General features: G+C 35.2%; 1 protein-coding gene across 1 annotated transcript in view; it reads left to right on the top strand.

Annotated features, from left to right (window-relative positions):
- Window positions 1-20,654, top strand: part of RASSF9 (Ras association domain family member 9) — a 37,048-nt gene extending 16,394 nt beyond the window's left edge. Inside the window, exon 2 of the mRNA XM_004006236.6 lies at window positions 15,326-20,654. Coding sequence (XP_004006285.1) covers window positions 15,326-16,586 — 1,261 coding nt within the window. The 3' untranslated portion in view covers window positions 16,587-20,654. The remainder of the gene's footprint in view (window positions 1-15,325) is intronic.
- Window positions 20,655-21,672: the final 1,018 nt, after the last annotated feature.

The raw sequence follows: 21,672 nt of genomic DNA, 5'->3' as shown, positions 1-21,672 counted from the left end.
TTCTGGGAGGTGGATCATAGAGGATCCTGCTATGATTTATGTCTGAGAGTGTTTTGCCTATGTTCTCCTCTAGGAGTTTTATAGTTTCTGATCTTACATTTAGATCTTTAATCCATTTTGAGTTTATTTTTGTGTGCGGTGTTAGAAAGTGATCTAGTTTCATTCTTTTACAAGTGGTTGACCAGTTTTCCCAGCACCACTTGTTAAAGAGATTGTCTTTACTCCATTGTATATTCTTGCCTCCTTTGTCAAAGATAAGGTGTCCATATGTGTGTGGATTTATCTCTGGGCTTTCTATTTTGTTCCATTGATCTATATGTCTGTCTTTGTGCCAGTACCATACTGTCTTGATGACTGTGGCTTTGTAGTAGAGTCTGAAGTCAGGCAAGTTGATTCCTCCAGTTCCATTCTTCTTTCTCAAGATTGCTTTTGGCTATTCGAGGTTTTTGTATTTCCATACAAAGCTTGAAATTATTTGTTCTAGTTCTGTGAAAAATGTGGCTGGTAGCTTGATAGGGATTGCATTGAATTTGTAAATTGCTTTGGGTAGTATACTCATTTTCACTATATTGATTCTTCCAATCCATGAACATGGTATATTTCTCCATCTATTAGTGTCCTCTTTGATTTCTTTCATCAGTGTTTTATAGTTTTCTATATATAGGTCTTTAGTTTCTTTAGGTAGATATATTCCTAAGTATTTTATTCTTTTCGTTGCAATGGTGAATGGAATTGTTTCCTTAATTTCTTTTTCTACTTTCTCATTATTCGTGTATAGGAATGCAAGGGATTTCTGTGTGTTGATTTTATATCCTGCAACTTTACTATATTCATTGATGAGCTCTAGTAATTTTCTGGTGGAGTCTTTAGGGTTTTCCATGTAGAGGATCATGTCATCTGCAAACAGTGAGAGTTTTACTTCTTCTTTTCCAATTTGGATTCCTTTTATTTCTTTTTCTGCTCTGATTGCTGTGGCCAAAACTTCCAGAACTATGTTGAATAGTAGCGGTGAAAGTGGGCACCCTTGTCTTGTTCCTGACTTTAGGGGAAATGCTTTCAATTTTTCACCATTGAGGATAATGTTCGCTGTGGGTTTGTCATAGATAGCTTTTATTATGTTGAGGTATGTTCCTTCTATTCCTGCTTTCTGGAGAGTTTTTATCATAAATGGATGTTGAATTTTGTCAAAGGCCTTCTCTGCATCTATTGAGATAATCATATGGTTTTTATTTTTCAATTTGTTAATGTGGTGAATTACATTGATTGATTTGCGGATATTGAAGAATCCTTGCATCCCTGGGATAAAGCCCACTTGGTCATGGTGTATGATCTTTTTAATGTGTTGTTGGATTCTGATTGCTAGAATTTTGTTGAGGATTTTTGCATCTATGTTCATCAGAGATATTGGCCTGTAGTTTTCTTTTTTTGTGACATCTTTGTCAGGTTTTGGTATTAGGGTGATGGTGGCCTCATAGAATGAGTTTGGAAGTTTACCTTCCTCTGCAATTTTCTGGAAGAGTTTGAGGAGGATAGGTGTTAGCTCTTCTCGAAATTTTTGGTAGAATTCAGCTGTGAAGCCATCTGGACCTGGGCTTTTGTTTGCTGGAAGATTTCTGATTACATTATCAATTTCCATGCTTGTGATGGGTCTGTTAAGATTTTCTATTTCTTCCTGGTTCAGTTTTGGAAAATTGTACTTTTCTAAGAATTTGTCCATTTCTTCCACGTTGTCCATTTTATTGGCATACAACTGCTGATAGTAGTCTCTTATGATCCTTTGTATCAAAAATAGCAATTGGATTTAGAGATTACATCTTTAATAAAGCTAGGAAAAAATGTGTCTACTGTGGGTGTGTGGTGGTGAAAGTCACTTTAAAGTGGTTGTTATTGGAAAGAGGTGAATTGGAGAAAGTGACTGTGGGTTATTATTTGAGTTTGTGAAGGAAAGATAGCTGAGGTGTGTATGTGGTCAAATTGTGTGACCTGATTGTAGGAAGGACCAGAAGTAAAGATAGAAGATATAAAGAGTTTGAAGAGTGAAGAGAAGTCGCTCAGTTGTGTCTAACTCTTTGCGACGCCATGGACTTTAGCCCACCAGACTTCTCGGTCCATGGGATTTTCCAGGTGTGAATACTGGAGTGGGTTGCCATTTCCTTCTCCAGGGGATCTTCCCGACCCAGGGATCGAAACCGGTCTCCCAAGTTATAGGCAGACGCTTTTCTGTCCAAGCTACCAGGGAAGCAAGAAGGGATAAACTGGGACTTCCCTGGTGGTCCAGTGGTTAAGAATCCACCCTGCAATGCAGGGAACAGGGGTTTGACCCCTGGTTTTTGAACTAAGATCGCACATGCCCCTGAGCAGCTGAGCCCCTGCACTGCAGCTACTTAGCCTGAGCTCCACAATTAGAGAATTCTGTGCATCGCAACAAGAGATCCCACATGATGCAATGAAGATCCCATGTGCTGCAGCTGAGATCCCACTCAGCCAAATAAATAAATAAAAATGAAGTTATTTTAAAACATTATAAAAGAAGGGATAAATGAAGCAAAGTCCTAGAGGATGTGGAGACAGTGACATTCAGAGGCTATTAAAGAGTTAAAAACTTTGAGAAGGTAAATGGATATAAGATACTTTTCATATAGATGACCAATGTTTTTCTTTTATTGGTAACATTTTCAAGTAGCTCTTTAAAAAAATGGCATGAGGCCCTGGTATATTCTTATTTCTATAAGTAATTTACTTGTTGCTCTTTAGGTAATTGATCTGTGACTAATGTGAAGAGATGATTATTTTAGATAAAACTTCCAGTTGGAAGTCACAGTTTATTACTGTTTATTATAGACCATGTTCAGAATATAGAAATCAGGAGTAAAGGGGCTCCTCTTATGTTTTCAGCTATCCTACTGGAAATTTAAATTCTTACACATTTCTAGTGCCATTCAAATCTGCCAGCGTATTTCAGAACACATTTAGAGAGGGGATGAGTAGGTGGCTGCAGGCAAATACAAGCTGAAAATCACCGTCATTAGAAACAGCTTCCACTAAGAAGGCAAAACCAATTATGGGCTTAGCTGCCAAAAGGAAAGCGAATTTTAGTAGTTGACATAACTACAGCTATTGTTAAACTAAATATTCAGGCTGGGTAACTTTCCTTTAATGAATATGCTCTGTTGTTATGAAATATTTCTTTACAAAGTACAAATCAATCAGGAAACTTTAGGTATTTGCGAAGCACAAGTAACACTTGGAAGTAAGCCCTAGAATTTCCAATAAGATTAGATATTTTCTCAGCATTTCATCTGGTAAACACTACATGTTAATATTTACATTTTGAGTATAATCAACTTCCAGAATCTGAACTATAAGCTTAGTTTACTTAACCCCCAGTAATCTCCAATACACATTCTTTACACATCCACTTCCCTTTTCTCTGTTTATGGAAATTATATATAGTATTTATAGGACCCTGCAGTGATGGAATGTTTAGAGTTTTTCTTAGCCTATATGACTGGCTTATATTATTACACCCTAGAAAATTAAAACTGATGTTAGTAATGCATAGAACTAGTGATTTTTCCTGTGTATATTTATGCGTAAAATTTTAATTTCCAAGATAGTTTTAATATTTTGCTGCCGTTATTTTTCATAGAATGATTAATTTTCTGAAGGACTCTAGTTTTAAAACTATGTGAATAAAATAGTTTGTGCTTAATGAAAACTATTTGATAGCACTATTTTCATGCTTTATCTATCAAAACAGTAATCCAAGTTTGCATAGCAGCCTAAGCAAGGACTTGTATTATTTGTGATTGACACGATCGATCTGTGATTATCTCTTCCTGAGACTGCAGTACTATGATCTCAAAAATGTTACTTCAGAGGGCATGCGTTATTCTCTGGGTAAAATAACCAGAGTTATTTTAGCTTGTGGATGCAGAGAGATTCCTCACCATTTGTCTGCTTCATTAATTTTAGTTTTGTTCAGACTTTGTTTTGTGTGTGTCTAAGTGTGTCGCAAAGAGTTGGACACGACTGAGTGACTGAACTGAACTGAACTGAAGTGTGTAAACCATTCCCTTATTTTTGTGGGCTCCAAAATCACTGCAGATGATGACTGCAGCCATGACATTAAAAGATGCTTACTCCTTGGAAGGAAAGTTATGACCAACCTAGATAGCATATTCAAAAGCAGAGACTTTACTTTGCCGACTAAGGTCCATCTAGTCAAGGCTATGGTTTTTCCAGTGGTCATGTATGGATGTGAGAGTTGGACTGTGAAGAAAGCCTAGCACCGAAGATGATGCTTTTGAACTGTGGTGCTGGAGAAAATTCTTAAGAGTCCTTTGGACTGTAAGGAGATCCAACCAGTCCATTCTAAAGGAGATCAGTCCTGGGTGTTCACTGGAAGGACTGATGTTGAAGCTGAAACTCCAGTACTCTGGCCACCTGATGTGAAGAGCTGACTCATTGGAAAAGACTCTGATGCTGGGAGGATTGGGGGCAGGAGGAAAAGGGGACGACAGAGGATGAGATGGGTGGATGGCATCACTGACTCTATGGACATGAGTTTGAGTGAACTCTGGGAGTTGGTGATGGACAGGGAGACCTGGCCTTCTGCGATTCATGGGGTCGCAGAGTCGGACACGACTGAGCGACTGAACTGAGGTGTGTAAACGTTACAGAGTCAAAATTGTCACTTAATAATTTTTTTTTTAATTTTATGGGTAGTGTAGGGGAATACAAAGTTTTCCTTGACCCTGTTAAGTTCCATGCCTGGTTCTGAAAATTAAACGACCAAAAACAGACTGACAAATTGATTTATTGTAAGTTTTACACAACACAGGAGCCTTCTTAAGGAAATGAAGATCTAAAGAAATGGTTAAATCCCAATTGGTTTATGCTAGGTTTAATGAAGAATGCACAGTCATGGAGAAGTGTGGTAGGTAGGTCAAAGAATACAAAGTATAGTAAACTGGGAGAAATTTAATGGAGTCTGTTTGGAATCTTCTCTTCACTTTGTATTCAGAGATAAGAGTGCTCCTTTCCTTCAGATATAGGAAGGGCATCTCTCACCTGAGGGTGCTAGGATCACTTTCAGGGGAGAGGCTTGGATGCAATGTCCACGTGAACTCCCCCTTTCTCCCATTTTCTAGAACTCCTTCCGCTTAAAATACTTAAGGTACCATATTTTGAAGTATCATGTATTGAATCCCATCAATAGTATATTTGCTTTACTTCACATGCCTTCATGGTGCATTAAGGTGATCAATGTTTAAGTACAGAAAATAGCCCAAACAAAATAGATTTTGAAAGTCAATATAGCTTTAAAAATGTGTTTAGTTTTGATCATGCTGGGTCTTCATTGCTGTGCACAGACTCTCTAGTTGTGGCGAGTGGGCTTCTCATCGTGGTGGCTTCTCTTGTTGTGGAGTGTGAGCTCTAGCGCACCAGCTCAGCAGTTGTGGCTCACAGCCTTAGTTGCCCTGTGGAATGGGGACTCTTCCCAGACCAGGGATTGAACCTGTGTACCCTACATTGGCAGGTGGATTCTTAACCACTGGATCACAGGGAAGTTCTCAATATAGCTTTTAAATAATTAGGGACCATGTCATGCTTTAGAACTTACTAAAAATGTAGCATATGTATAGAAAAAATATTAATTCTCTCTAGTTGCTGGGATGAATAAAGTACTTTTAAAAAAATCTGAATTGAATGTGCATTTCAGCATTTTACCCAGAGGTCTACTAGAGGAACTATAAAATAATTTTATAGTTGCTTCTTAAAACAGGTGAAAGAATTAGGAGTCTGTGTACTGACAAACCTCCAGACTTCCAAGAAAGTCAGCCATTAAATATCACATTAATAGATGATCCTGTATGTATTGACAATGTATAGAAGCAGATAGTAAGTAAATATATAAAATACTTTTATCATTATGTCACAAAAGTTGGGGTTTCTTTTCCCTCTTCAGTAGATGACTATATCTGACTCAGATTTAGTATCTTTTTCCAGAGAGAAAACTTAATGAAATATGTTGATTATTGTAGTAGGCAATAGGGAGTTCAACAATATGGATTCAATTCTAACTCATTTAATCCAAATTCTTCTTATTTTCCTTATTTCTACATGATCTGTATTTTCTCCCACATACTAACTGAGGGTGGTATTGAACAAATTCTTAATTTCTTGTGCTTCAGATTTTTAATCTTTATAATGAATTTGATTACAGGACATAGCTGATAGGGTTGTGATGAGAATTGTATTAGTTGATATATATAAAGCACTTAAAACAATGCCTGGCACATATTAAGCATGCAATAAATGTGAGCTATTGTTATCTAATGTCTCCTTTTACACACACCCCACTGTTCTTTTCCCCAGTCACCTGACTTATTTTCTAAGTATCTGTTCCTTAACTATCCAGCCTAAACACCATCATATTAAGTAATAAACTGAAAGAGTCCTCCTCACAGATAAGATCCAAGGATCTTAGATCCAGGATCCAAGATCCTGTCCCAAATGAAATCTCATGAGGTTCTTATACCTAATTTGACTTTAAAGGGTTATGGGAATTGAGAATGTCTTGAAGATATTGGGGTCAACTTCTATGTCTTATTATGGTTTATTATATACTACCTAACTTTGATTATTATTGCTTTTTTAAAAATTTTGTAGCATTTTTATACAGAATGTGTTAATATCTCATGATTTCCAATAATATTTAAGATGGTCTCAAATTTTTAAAATCTCTTTCTCTCTAAGCATATCTTTTCTCCTTCCCTAGCTATATAATGCATTTCTGAACTTAAAGATCATCTCATCTTCTGTAGAATTTTACCCTCATCATTTATTCACATTTTAAAATCATAGTTCTGTTAACACATTATTGACCAGGGGATTTTTTGCAGAAACTAATGCCTCTGGTTAGTAATGTGTTAAGAAATGAATGTTGAATCAAGTTATAAAAATATATATGCTATAATTCAAAATGGACAATTTATTTGGGGAATAACTAGCATATTAGTTATCAGGATAGATTCAATTGATTTACATAGAACTTTTTTTCAATCATATATTTGAACTTTTATCTTTACCAGTCTGTCTTGAAATTTCTGTTTGGGTCATTCTTTTTCTCTTTACTACAAAGCCACCCAATTATAGTACACAAAATATAAATTTTTCTCTTACATAATAGTAGTGATGTTAGCTAATTAATTAGCTAAACTCATTGTAGTGAATTGGATAAAATGTTCATTTGAGTTTTTCTGTAAGATGTTATGGCCAAACCAGTATTTGGATTGTGATAATTTTGATTATTGGGAAAAGATGCTATTAAATTTGGAAGCTTGACCTTTTAGTTTGAAAAGAGATGTGTCATGTAATTTAAACCTTGACTACCCAAACTAATTACTTATGGCACCCCTCAGTATTTTAAACTTCGAAATTGGTATAGAGTTGTGTTTGTAAGATAAAATACCAGTTTATAATCTTTGGCATGGAATGTGATTTAGTAAACTTGCCCTTTATCTTCACCTATCTTTATTCTTTAATTAATTATATGCTTTTATTCAAGACAATGTAAACTTCTACAAGGTTATTTTAGATTTGAGCCTGAGATAAATATCCTGAATTTGAATTTCTTTTATTACTGTATTATAGCTGCCATTCCTAATCATTAGTTCTGAATCTTGCATTGTTGAGTTAGTCTGTCTCCAAGTGTTATTTACTGACTTGTTTTAAATATGAATGTCACATGTAGTGGGTTATACACTGAAGAGTTCTATAGATTGGATCTAGTTCCCTGTGATAGTTTATTTGGTCAAGATATTTTGAGAACAGACTTCATAAGAAGGATTTTTATAATTCCACAGGCATCTATGTTTTCCGTGGAAAAATCTGACTATTATGAGGCATCGAAATCTGTTCTCTGTACTGGATCAGAATCTCAGTGCAACATGTATTTTTCTTCTCTGTGTTCTTATTTTTATTATAGGATACATAAATGAATAACATATGTTGTATTAATACTGGTTGTGGTCCTTGCTATGGCTTTGAACTGCATGATGATATCAGGGAAAAATAAATGTCTGTCTTCTGAGGAGTTTAAATATATTTTGAGGTTTAATCAAAATTTCAAAGGGAATTAATTTTACTATGTGTTAGGAAATATTAAGGAGATAATTCATACTTCTCTATAGAATGAGAAGTTTGACTGGAAAGCATTCACTTAATTTGAACTGCATGTAAAAAAAATACTAAGACAATATCTTAGTTTGGCCAAAAGTCTGATAAAATTTAGAATAATAGCAACCTTTGTTTTGTATTCAGCAATCAGAAAAGCACAAATAACCAGATTTTTAAAAATACAGTATTGTATTCCAATTCATTTGAATAATGTGACTTCAAGACAGTATTATATTCCAGGGTGCCTTTGAATAACGAAAGCAAGAAAATGTTATATTCAGTGTAGTTTTATTGCTAGGGTATTTTTAGAGATACTTTCTAACTTGTCTAGGCATGTCATACATGCCTGTACTGTCCACAGCCTTAACTAAGTGATAGATTTATATTTTTTTCTCATTTCCCCTGGTTATCTCTGAGAATTTCCCTTTGGTCCTCTAAGGACTGCAGATATTATCTTGACTACTTCTCCTAAACTGAAGGTGTCTCAAAACTTAACATTCCTAATTCTGGTCTTTGGTTGTCCACTCTGTCACAGGGCAGCATAAACCTGCAAAGAAAGAGTAAGGGAGAAATACCATGAAACCCTTTCTGCTGACTTCCAACCCACTCCATGCCTCTGGCACTGCCCTAGTCTCCTTGGCCACTTCTGTCCTGTTATTTCATCCCCACATCTTTTCTTCCTACTGTCCATTCCCCATTTAATGGTCAGATATTCAAATACTATTTCTTAATGAGGAAGGAAGATTTACTATTTCTTAATGAAATCTATGAATGCAAGTTTGGCTTTTTTCCCCTGAACTAAAATTAATCCTATTCTGAACACTTGTGTTTCTATAGCATCTTAATGCAGCTATCAGTATTCTTTAGGACCAGTTCTGGGACTAACTGAGGGAAGTCCAGTTGGGCAGGATTAATAATAATAATCATAAAGACTGGCCATGAGGGTGAAAGGAGAAAAAGTTCCATTGGCAATCCATTCAGTAGAATGCCAACTTGCATCACTTATTTTGGAAATGTCTCACTTATTTGTTATTTTTGTTTTAATATATTATACTGTTAGATTCTCCACAAGATGTAAGAAAAAACAGAATAGACAAAGCTGTGATGAAAGTATATTTCTTTGTATATATGGATCAAGATTCCTCAACGGGCTTCCTCTGTGACTCAGCAGTAAAGAATCCGCCTGCAATTCAGGAGCCACAAGAGATGCAGATTCAATCCCTGGGTGGGGAAGATCCCCTGGAGGAGTGAGTGGCAACCCACTCCATATTCTTGCCTGGACAATCCCATGGACAGAGGAGCCTGGTGGACGTCCACGGGGTCACAGAGAGTCAGACATGACTAAGCAATGAGCCCACTCATGCATGCATTACACGGTTCTTCAACAGCACCACTGTTGACATTTTAGGCTAGATCATTCCCATGCTCCTAGCATCCCCAGACCCTAATGTGAAAACCTGAAATGTCCCCACACATTTCAGGCAAAATCACCGCTGGTAGAGAACCACTGGTTTAGAAGGAGAGTGTTCAGTTTACATAATAAGCAATGGTAATAAAAAGAAACAGAACAGTCTTTGGGCAATGAGGCAACACTAAGAGATACATGACTGTAAAGCTTCACAGGTCTGTATCCTTCAACCTGTTGGAGACTTCCATCACTGTCTGCAGACAGAGGTTCTACCAATTGCTTGAAACTGATAAAAGTATAACTTTTGATTTCGAAGCATGGAATATGATTCTGCAGAGTTGAGCAATAAGAGCATTTCACTTATAATCACTCCTATATATGGCAGCTGGATTATGTTAGTATCATACTTCCAGGCTGGCCTAGGAAATAAAAAGTTATAATGTAGATTCTTTGGAAAAATGCATTCAGAGATCTAAATATTTTTTATAAATACCATGGATTGCTAGTTTACATATACTGGGTTTTAGCATATTTTATAGTGTAATCATTCTTAATAATTTCTCATTTTAATGATTCTTATTTTTTTTAAGTAGGGCTCAATATGAAATATTTGTCCTGATAAATTTTATACATCAAGTTTCAATTAAACTTCAATGTCTACCATACTAGGAAGAAATGTCATTTTTAAAATTATTCTCCTAGGCCCCAAGTTCATTTTTTTTTTTGGTACAACTTAATAAAGGTAGCCAAATATTATCTATTTATCTTTATTTTTCTCTGCCTTCACACTTAATCTTTTTTCTGTAAATACTTATGTTGTGGATCTTCAATTTGACATTAAAATGTCTTATTTAAAATTTAAGATTTCCAGATTTAAATAGTTGATTTATTCCCTACTGCTTTATGCACCATAGTTACTCAATGGAAACTTGCTGAAGAAATATTTAGTTGTATGAATTTGCATACGTAATTCCAAGCCAACTCATCTTAATTCTCTGTGTTTTGTGGTATTAAAGCTAATTATCAGTGGAGACATTTTTAAGTTCATAATTGAATACAGGGTGAATGCAAAAATCCTCATATATAATTTTCATTCTATTTCAGAATAAATCTGGAAAAGTACCTGTGAGGCTAACACATGTTGCTGAAGAGTTTCATTTAGCATATAAATTTTCTTAATTGTCTGAAGAAGATACTCTAAAAGGCAAAAACTGAATAATGAAATAGTTATAGAAGAGTAGTCAGATGAAATAAAATATATGTATAGATTTATTTTCAGTGTAATAAACTTTATTTGCACAGTGTTAAAATTAGAGAGTTATAAATCAGAGAAAGATTAAAAAGATTCTCAGCTCATCTGTGATCCAAATATTATATTAATGATCCTTTTAAACATCTTTTATTAGATAAACAGTTGTGTTATATTGGAAGTGTACATGCAAAAATATTGACTAGCTGAAAACAGGTAAAAAATATTGTGGGATAAATTGGAAAATATTTTGGAAATAATACGGTTAACTACTGTAGCAAGCTCAGTAATGTTACTGAATAATACTGCACCCTTCTCATCATTAAGTAATAACAGTAATTTTACCATTAGTGTTAATAACCTATATTTACCCAGTACATTTTCCACAATTTTCAAAGCACTCTTCTTCCTTCTGATATTTGAAGGAATCTTGTGAGAAATGTGAGTCAGATATATATATATCAGTATTACAATGATGAGTATAGAAGATTAGAAAAATTTATAATTTTTCTAATTATAAATTAATAAATAAATTTATGAATAAATTCCATACATTAAAATAGTTTCTCAGAATTCAAAATGAATTAGTTAGTGAAAATGAGTTGTTAGTGAAAATTAAGATGAAATCATATTTTAAACTATCAAGTATTGTTCCTGCTATTCCTTTTTTGAAAATCTTTACAAATAAATCTTGTTAATGTTTCAGAAGGCAAAAAAGAATTTAAAGCATCAGATAAAAATGGATACTCTGGTACTATGAGTGTTTTTTACTTTCTTTTATATACGTAAATAATTGTTAAGCATATTTTCTGATTATAAACTATTTGAAAACATAAACAGAGTGTGTTGTTGTCATTCAGTCTCTCAGTCATGTCTGACTCTTTGCGACCCCATGGGCTGCAGCACACCAGGACCCTCTGTCTTTCACCATCTCCCGGAGCTTGCTCAAACTCATGTCCATTGAGTCAGTGATGGGATCCAACCATCTCATCCTCTGTCATCCCCTTCTCCTCCAGCCTTCAGTCCTTCTCAGCCACAGGGTCTTTTCTAATGCTCTTCGTATCAGGTATTGGAGCTTCAGCTTCAGCATCAGTCCTTCCAATGAATATTCAGGATTGACTGCCTTTAAGATTGACTGATTTGATCTCCTCACAGTCCAAGGGACTCTCAAGAGTCTTCTCCAACACCACAGTTCAAGAGCATCAATTCTTTGGCACTCAGCCTTCTTTATGGTTCAACTCTCACATCCAAACATGGTAGCGGGGGTTTAGCCGCTAAGTCGTGTCTGACTCTTATGACCTCATGGACTGTAGCCTGCCAGGCTCCTCTGTCCATGGGATTCTCCAGCCAAGAATATGACTACTGGAAAAACCATAGCTTTGGCTGTATGGACCTTTGTTGGCAAAGTAATGTCTCTGCTTTTTAATATGCTATCTAGGTTGGTCACAGAGCAAGCATCTTTTAATTTCGTGGCTGCAGTTGCCATCTGCAGTGATTTTGGAGCCCAGGAAAATAAAATCTGTCACTGTTTTCATTGTTTCCCCATCTGTTTGCCAAGAAATAATGGGATTGGATGCCATGATCTTAGTTTTTTGAATGTTGAGCTTTAAGCCAGCTTTTTCACTCTCCTCTTTCACCTTCATCAAGAGGCTCTTTAGTTCCTCTTCACTTTCTGCCGTAAGGATGGTGTCATCTGCATATCTGAAGCTATTGATATTTCTCCCAGCAATCTGGATCCCAAACTAAACAATACTTAATTAGAATCTTTGGATATATTCAATAATATCAAGTTTAATAAAGTGTAAAATACATATATAATTTTTTAAAGTGTATGTATGGGAAAGGTCATAATATATACTAAATAATTATGAAGTATATATTGTGTATATAGTAATAAGGACTTCCTACGTGGCTTAGATGGTAAAGAATCCACCTGCAACGCAGGAAACCTGGGTTCCAATCCTGGATCAGGATCCCCTGGAGGAGGAAATGGCAGTCCACTCCAGTATTCTTGCCTGGGAAATCTCATGGACAGAGGAGCCTGGCAGGCTACAGTCCAAGGGGTCACAAAGAGTCTGATACGACTGAGCAACTAACATACTTTCATACTACATAATTATAGATGCAGTATACTTATATATTGGGATTTCTAGGGGACTCAGTGGAAAAAGAATCCCCCTCCAATGCAGGAGACGCAAGAGACAAGTCTATCCCTGGATCAGGAATATCCCCTGGAGAAGAAAATGACCACCCACTCCAGTATTCTTGCCTGGGAAATCCCATGGACATAGGTGCCTGGCGGGCTACAGTCCATAGGTGGTAAAAGAGGCCAACATGACTTAGTAACTAAACAGCAAATGTTTTATAAATCATACAAATATTTCTGTGATTCACATTTCCATGATGGTATCAACCACTGAAGAGATGCTCAGCAAATATTTGTCAAATGAATGAGTGAATAAAAACTCGATTGGAGCCATACTATAAAATAAACATAGTTTGCAAAATCCTAAGCCTGCTATAAAGTAGAATTAAACATAATGAAGCTTATACTAGGTATGGAAGGAAGATTTACTGCCTACATTCAATAAAGAATGGTCATTACTTTTAAACATGCTCAGTCAAGTGGCAGAAGTTTTGAAAATTACCTGGTTTGAATGATGATAATAAAAATTCCTCAAAATATTTAGAGAATAATTGACTCAAGAAACTAAAAGAACATTTAGAGCAAACTTTTTTTTAAGTGTTTGGAACCAGTTAGCCTGTGAGACTATTAATAAAGACACTCAATTTCTCATATAATATGGAAATAATAATCTTTCTTGATTGTGCATAATGACTGTTAGGGTTATATCCTCCACATGAGCTGAAAACTATCAGGTCTCTAGTGGAAGCCATAACATATAAGCCCTTGCTCCTTCCAAAACAAGAGAATCCCAATTAGAGCAGGGATCATGGAAGAACTGGGGAATTCTCATGTATGTCATTATTATTCTAGCGTACATAAGGACTCCCTGATCCCTGTTTTCCAGCCTTCACAGGTGCAGTGTAGAGCTGAAGTGTTTATAAGTCATGTGTCATCCTTAGCTACAGACCCAGAACTGATATCTCCCATCTAGAAAATGGAACAGGATGTAAGCATTACTCTAAGGAGTTAGCAGTAGGGCTTTTATACTTATGAGAGTTTTGTCAACTAAGGGAGGCATCCAGGCCAGTCAAAATCCTTTATTGCTGTATGAAAGCAGGAACAAGATTAATAAGAAAAAGGCATAGAAGGTAATACATTTCCACATACTTTTCTCCATGGCTGGCTATTGGGAAATGTCCTTCCTTGACCAGTTGGGTGCTCTAATGAGGCATTATGGTTCCACTGCTATCAAAGCTAATTTATGTGATAAAGTTCCTCTTTAAGAAGTAGTTTATGATTTTTCTTCCAATTTAATCCACATGTCTAAGCCATTAAACTCGTAAACTTGTTTTTACGGTGCATCAATTAAGAGTACACTCCAGTCAGCTTTTTTGCTTAGGCTGAATCTTCACTCTGTCACTACTAACTGTATGACTTTGTTCCAATTCCCATGTCACCTTCTTAGAGAAGTCTCTCCTGAGCTCTCTAAATAAAGTAGACCTTCCAAGTCATTCTCTATCACTTCATCCTCTTTAATTCTCTTCCTAGCATTTACCACTACCATATATTAATCACACATTTATGTCCATGTCCTTGTCTCCCTGGCTTATTGCTATATCTTTAGCATCTTTAGGCATATCTGGCACATGGTTGACATACAGTAAATATTTGCAGGATGAAGTAATCACTAATTTCAATAATGGACTATTTTCTATTATTTTACTGTATTAACATTCTGTTTACATTTCCATGGTTATTCCCTAGTCCAATGTCTCCAGCAAAATAGTCTCGGGTGTGCATGCTGAGTCACTTCAGTTGTGTCCTACTCTTCGTGACCCTATGAACTGTAGCTTCTCTGCCCATGGGATTCTCCAGGCGAGAATACTGGAGTAGGTTGCCACGTGCTCCTCCAAGCGATCTTCCTGACCGAGGGATTGAACCAGCGACTCACGTCTCCTGCATTGGCAAGCAGGTTCTTTCCCACTAGCACCACCCTGGGAAGCCCCAGAATAGTCTTATTCTACCTCTTATTCATCACCACTTTGATTATTATCTTAACTCTAGTAATCCGAACTGCAGTTATATTGTGTCTGGCTTTCAAAGATAAAATAGCCTCCATTATCTTTGACGACAATTTGCTTGTTCCAGAGCCCAATAGGAGTTAAAAAGAAAACTAAGATATTTTTCATGGTCTTAAATTTTCTTTATTACCATAAAACGTCTGATGATTATGTCGTCTCACCTCAAAATGCATCTCTCGCTAAGGGTAAGATTTAGAGAGGGTATTAAAATTAAACCATCTTTCTGAGTTTATACAGTGATGACAGGAGTATAATGTACTTTGTTTTTCTTTTAGATCTCCAACTAAAGAAATGGATTCAGAAGAGAAGGAAATTGTGGTTTGGGTTTGCCAAGAAGAGAAGATTATCTGTGGGCTAACCAAACGCACCACCTCTGCCGACGTCATCCAGGCTTTGCTTGAGGAACACGAGACTGCATTTGGGGAGAAACGATTTCTTCTGGGAAAGCCCAGTGATTACTGCATCATAGAAAAGTGGAGAGGCTCTGAACGGGTTCTTCCTCCCCTAACTAGAATCCTGAAGCTTTGGAAAGCATGGGGAGACGAGCAGCCTAATATGCAGTTTGTTTTGGTTAAAGCAGATGCTTTTCTTCCAGTTCCCTTGTGGCGGACAGCTGAAGCCAAATTAGTGCAAAACACAGAAAAACTGTGGGAGCTCAGCCCGGCAAATTACATGAAGACATTACCACCAGATAAACAAAAAAGAATAGTCAGGAAAACTTTCCGGAAACTGGCTAAAATTAAGCAGGACACAGTTTCCCAAGAGCGAGATAGTATGGAGACATTAGTTCATCTGATTATTTCCCAGGATCACACTATTAATCAACAAGTCAAGAGAATGAAAGAGCTGGATCTGGAAATTGAAAAGTGTGAAGCTAAATTTCATCTTGATCGGGTAGAAAATAATGGAGAAAATTATGTCCAGGATGCATATTTGATGCCCGGTTTCAGTGAAGTTGAGCAAAAGCTAGGCTTGGAATATGATGAAAGGCAGATTCTGGAGGACCTGAGAGAAAGTGATGGAATTGTACAGCTGGAAGAACGACTGACCTACTACAGAAAGCTCATTGATAAGCTCTCTGCTGAAATAGAAAAAGAAGTAAAAAGTGTTTGCATGGAGATAAATGAAGATGCAGAAGGGGCAGCTGCCAGTGAACTTGAAAGCTCTAATTTAGAGAGTGTTAAGTGTGATTTGGAGAAAAGCATGAAAGCTGGTTTGAAAATCCACTCTCACTTGAGTGGCATCCAGAAGGAGATTAAATACAGTGACTCATTGCTTCAGATGAAAGCGAAGGAATACGAGCTCCTCGCCAAGGAGTTCGATTCCCTTCATATCAGCAATGCAGATGAGTGCCAGCTAAAGGAAAACAGAGGAAAGGAATCTGAGGTGCCCACCAGCAACGGGGTGGTTTCTCCTTTTACTCAAAGAGTATTTAACATGTATACAAATGATACAGACTCAGACACTGGTATCAGCTCTAACCACAGTCAGGACTCGGAAACAACTGCAGGAGATGTGGTGCTGCTGTCAACGTAGTTTAAATGGCTTCACCCTGACTTACTTTAATATTATTTGTGTTTGTTTAGTTTAGTAGGAAATTTTAAATATTCCACTCTGGAGGAAAATATAAATAATGTTAAGGAATTCAGTGGCTAGTAAGAACTAGAGAATTTTGTTTGTTGGTTTGTTTTTGAATTAAGAGTTCCAGTGTTATCTAATTATTACAAGTTCAAACAATGAGCTGTTTATTAGGAATGCAGCAAAAATAGCTTGTAGGTATATAACAGAAATAATTTGATGTGAATTATAATCTGCTTCTATGAGAAGTGATTTATTCAAACTTCAAACTAATTCTTAATATTAGACATCAATATATTGAAACTATACACGTGAACATGTAAAATTAAGATGTATTGTTATAGAGTTTTCAACACTGTATCACTGGTATTTTATAATCTGTAAAGTATATGATAACTCTTATATTGTAACTGTATTAATTCAAATCGTTGTTCATTTCTTTGCTATTTAGGATGTATAGCATCTCTGTTACTTCCTGAACCCCTCTACCTGTTTAGGTTTAGATTACAGGAGATGGAAGGGTCGTTACTGGGACATGTTCAAATACCTTCAGTGGATCAGACAATGGTATAAATAAGAAAAGCCAAGTTTTGCAGACAACAGCAACTTTTCTAAAAAAGCTGAACATTAATAAGAGATATTTATGTGCTTTCTCTATCTGATATGCAAACCTTTAGATCAGATCAGTCGTCTGTGCAGGTTCATTCTTTGAGTGAGATACGGTGTGGGTTACAGAGAAAAATCACAGGGTCATAGTCCTATTTGATTATACCTTATTTAAAAAAAGTAAAGGGATGCAGCTTGGGGTCCTTTGTGTGGGTAAAATAGAGTTCCATGTACCTTAAGTATCCCCTGGAGGAGGGCATGGCAACCCACTCCAGTATTTCTGCTTGGAGAATCCCATGAACCGAGGAACTTGAAGGGCTACAGCTCATAGGATCACAAAGGGTCAGGCACGACTAAAGCAACTTGGCGCACACAAAAAAACACCCATAAATATTAGTATTTTCCTCTGAAAATAGAGATAGGAACTCACGTGAACAAAAACCTTTTATTCTGCTACACTTTAATTCAGATTGTCTATATGGTCCTTCATCTAAGATGCAAACAACAAAAAAAGTAGCTCTACTCTAGCCACTCTCCAGCATGAAAGCAAGTATCCAACAAATTGGATAGATGATTTAGATTCTGTCTTGACTGACAATCATTATAGTGCCAGAAGAGGCTTGGTTTGGCTTGGTTTTTAGTTAGGAAGTTCCTTTCTTTCTCTTTCTCTCTCTTATCTCCTTCTTTCCCTGACTTATTTCCTACTATTGAACGCATGACATAATCATGTTAAAAACTGTTTTGTTGTACTATTGCATGAATACAGCTGCAATTCATTTTTCTTTTAGCTAACAACTTTGCCACATGTGAGTAGACAGAAAGATTATTTTACTTAGTTTTAATATGTGGATATTGGTTAAGATTCTCAGTATTTCTCATTTCTTTCCTTTTTATCTTTATGCTTACTGTACAATATGTTTTCACTCAGTTTCCTAATCTTTTTTAAAATTTCTCCATCCGCCAGACATTTTGCCAACCTTTGGGAAGATATTTAGAATTTTCTTAATATTTCAGTTTTGGGGAGTATCTAATGTTACCATTTTTCATACTAAGATTCTGCTGAAGGCCTTATTTGTAGTTACATGGTAAATGCCTTATCTGAAGTTGCATGGTAAGAAAAGTAGGCATTTCCACTGTAGGGAAAGTATGATAATAAGTAATAACACAAACATGGGTTTAATTTGAAATAAGAAGAGAATTAAATAGTCATTTAAGAAGGGGAAGTTTATTTGCCTAATATCTCATTAATCATTCAGTACGATGGAAAGCTCTTGACATATTCATTATTCTCTTCTAGGGATTAAACTCAGAAGATCATCATCAAAGATAAAACAGTTGCAGTATTGTTTTTCAAAAGTAATCTCTTTGGATCTCTTTGGATTATTCTCTAGTGAAAAAATAATGAAAAGAACATTGTTATCTGCTATATAATTTGATTAATTATCTGAATCCAAATCTGGTAAGAAATAGAACTAGTTAGATAATGGCATTTTAGAAACTTTGCCTGATTTTATACAATGTCTGATTTTATACAGTTAAGCATAGTGAAGCATTCTAAGGGCTAATTCTTCTATTTTTTCAGTAAATAATGTTAAAAACACTTGTCCAAAAGCAAGACTATTGAGTTTTAAAATCATATTACAATTTCAACTTGTTCTGTTGTTATTCAAATGTATTTGTGCCTTTGATTCATTACAGTATTAAATCATCAATTACCACGGTGAATCTCTAATTTAGAATAATATATTAATACAAATAAAAATACTAAAATGCAGTACCCTCATCTCTGAATTGGAGAAGGCAATGGCACCCCACTCCAGTACTCTTGCCTGGAAAATCCCATGGATGGAAGAGGCTGATAGGCTGCAGTCCATGAGGTCGCTAGGAGTCAGGACACGACTGAGCAACTTCACTTTGACTTTTCACTTTCATGCATTGGAGAAGGAAATGGCAACCCACTCCAGTATTCTTGCCTGGAGAATCCCAAGGACAGGGGAGCCTGGCTGGTTTCTGTCTATGGGGTCGCACAGAGTTGGACAAGACTGAAGCGACTTAGCAGCAGTAGCAGCATCTCTGGATACTGAGCAATGCAAAATTAAATGAGAATGTATATTCTAAATTTAGAACTTGATAGAAACTGTAGTAGTTTAATTATTTATAGAAGCTTTAAAATAAAATGTTTATAAATTCTTGAGTAACCTAACAGATTAGCTATGAAATTGTTATATGAAGCTAGAAATAGCAAAAAAACCTGACTATTTTCCCCTGTAACAAGACAGGTTTTCACAGACTGTCTTGTTCATTCTCCCACTTGAAATGTCTCTTTTTTTCTTCCATCTGCTATATACTGAAATACCATCCATTTCAAGCTTTTCAATGTGTTATCTCTTTCTATGAAACATGTTTTTCTAGTCAACCATTGTAATGATTGATCTCTGAACCCACAATTATTTTAGGTGTATTTTTCATAAAGGAGCATTTATATTCTGGCTTAGCATATATTTATATATGTACTTACCTAACTTCCCTCCCTCAACATTTTTTTATTGTCTTGTTACTTGTCTGTCTTGTTAACCTTACTGCTTCTAATCAGTCTCTTTGCCCCTACTCAATTCTGGAATTGAATTGCTAAATTTTAGAAGATTATAACTTAAAAAAAATTATTTCTATACATGGTAAATGATACCGGTGCATTTTATACATAAATATGCATTTTAGCAAACTTAAAACATTAACAATTCTACTTATAAATCCTTTGGAAGAGAGATTACATCTTAGTGTCATTATGAAAAAATGTTACTGTACTATTTTCTATTTTATTTTTAATTCACAGAGTTACCGATTACAAACAATGGGAATATTTTCTTTATAAAAGCATCAGTGGTTAAATTATGGTGTTTTTCACTGAATCCCTGCATTTAATAAAAAATATTTTATAGAGCTCGGTTTTAAGTGGTAGACACACAAAATAACTTTAAAATATCTTAACTATTTTATTTTCTCTTTTTCATTAAAAATATAAATAAATGGCCTTTCATTGGTGTGAAGCTATTTTAATCCATTAAAATTTTATTTTTATATTTATTTAAACACCTACTGTACATGACAAAATATATATCTGTGGCTGTTTTCTAATTTTTCAAGGTAGGATTATTATTTTAATTGAAATGTATGTTTCTCAAGACAAAAGGAATACCTTTTAATGTGATATAGATTTCTTTTAAATATTAGGCTATTTCTTTTCATACTACCTGATTGGTTTAATAACTTGATGTGACAAGTACAAAATACAAACAATTTCTTCAGGTGTAACCGGTCCGAAATAATAAAAGGAATAGTTGCATTCTTTTATGTGATATTGTTTGTCTTTCGGGGTGTGTTGCCTGTCTATATTAAAAATAAATTTTTTATCCGTTGAAATTATGTGATTGTCATGCTGACTCACACAAGTTAATATCAGGCATCGTTTCATAACAGTATGAATATAGAGCAAAATGATCTAACAAAACGTTTTGTTTTGGGTTTCATACATATTTGTTTCAACTTATCATGAAAGAATGTCCTTGCTTTTATACTAGATGGCTGGATTTATACTAGATGGATACTAGATGGCTATCTTGCTTTCTATAATGAAATCCAGTTAAAAATAAAAATACTCAAGTATATATCTACCCTGCTACTATTCAGTTTGTCATTACCCTTATTTCTCAAGCAACAGTAATTTTAATTACCTTTAATTTTGGAAATAACTCAATAATTTGGAAAATAAGGAAACCCATTTGTTCACTTTATAAAAGACCATGAAATTGCTCTTAAAGGATTGTATATAATATTTAGTAGTGACACATAGAAATAAGTTAACATTGTTTTAGTGTATCTCAATAGTGAGAGAAAATACACAGTAGTCATTTTCTTAACCTAAAATTAACTTGTGTTTTCAATAACCCTTGGAATTGAGAATCACAGTTTGTAAGGTCCATAATGAATAGTTTCTTATCAGGAAGTGAAAAACTAAATGCTTTCATGTTTTTAAAAAAGGAATTTATTGAATTTTTTCTGAATACAAATATCAGACACATTTTTATAGAAGATTGCTAAGTCTCTCCCTACATCACATATGTATATATATAATGTATATGTAATACCATTGAGTGTGTTTTCAAGTAAAATAGACACATGATATTCAAATTATTATTATTACTATCATTCAAATACTCAAAAAATGTGTACCAGGAAAAGTAATTCTCCCTTCTATCTCATGACTTAATTATCTAGATATCCTCCTCAGAAATATCACTGTTATTTATTGTTATAGAGATAACCTGTGCATATATATGTATATATATACACGCACACATATGTTCCTACATTATTCATGTAGAGGTTTGATGGTAGCAAAGAATTCCACTATATCAATCATAATTTTATTTCACTAGTC

This window comes from Ovis aries, chromosome 3, assembly GCF_016772045.2.
Source record: "Ovis aries strain OAR_USU_Benz2616 breed Rambouillet chromosome 3, ARS-UI_Ramb_v3.0, whole genome shotgun sequence".
Taxonomy (NCBI): domain Eukaryota; kingdom Metazoa; phylum Chordata; class Mammalia; order Artiodactyla; family Bovidae; genus Ovis; species Ovis aries.
This window is presented reverse-complemented; position numbering and strand designations above follow the sequence as displayed.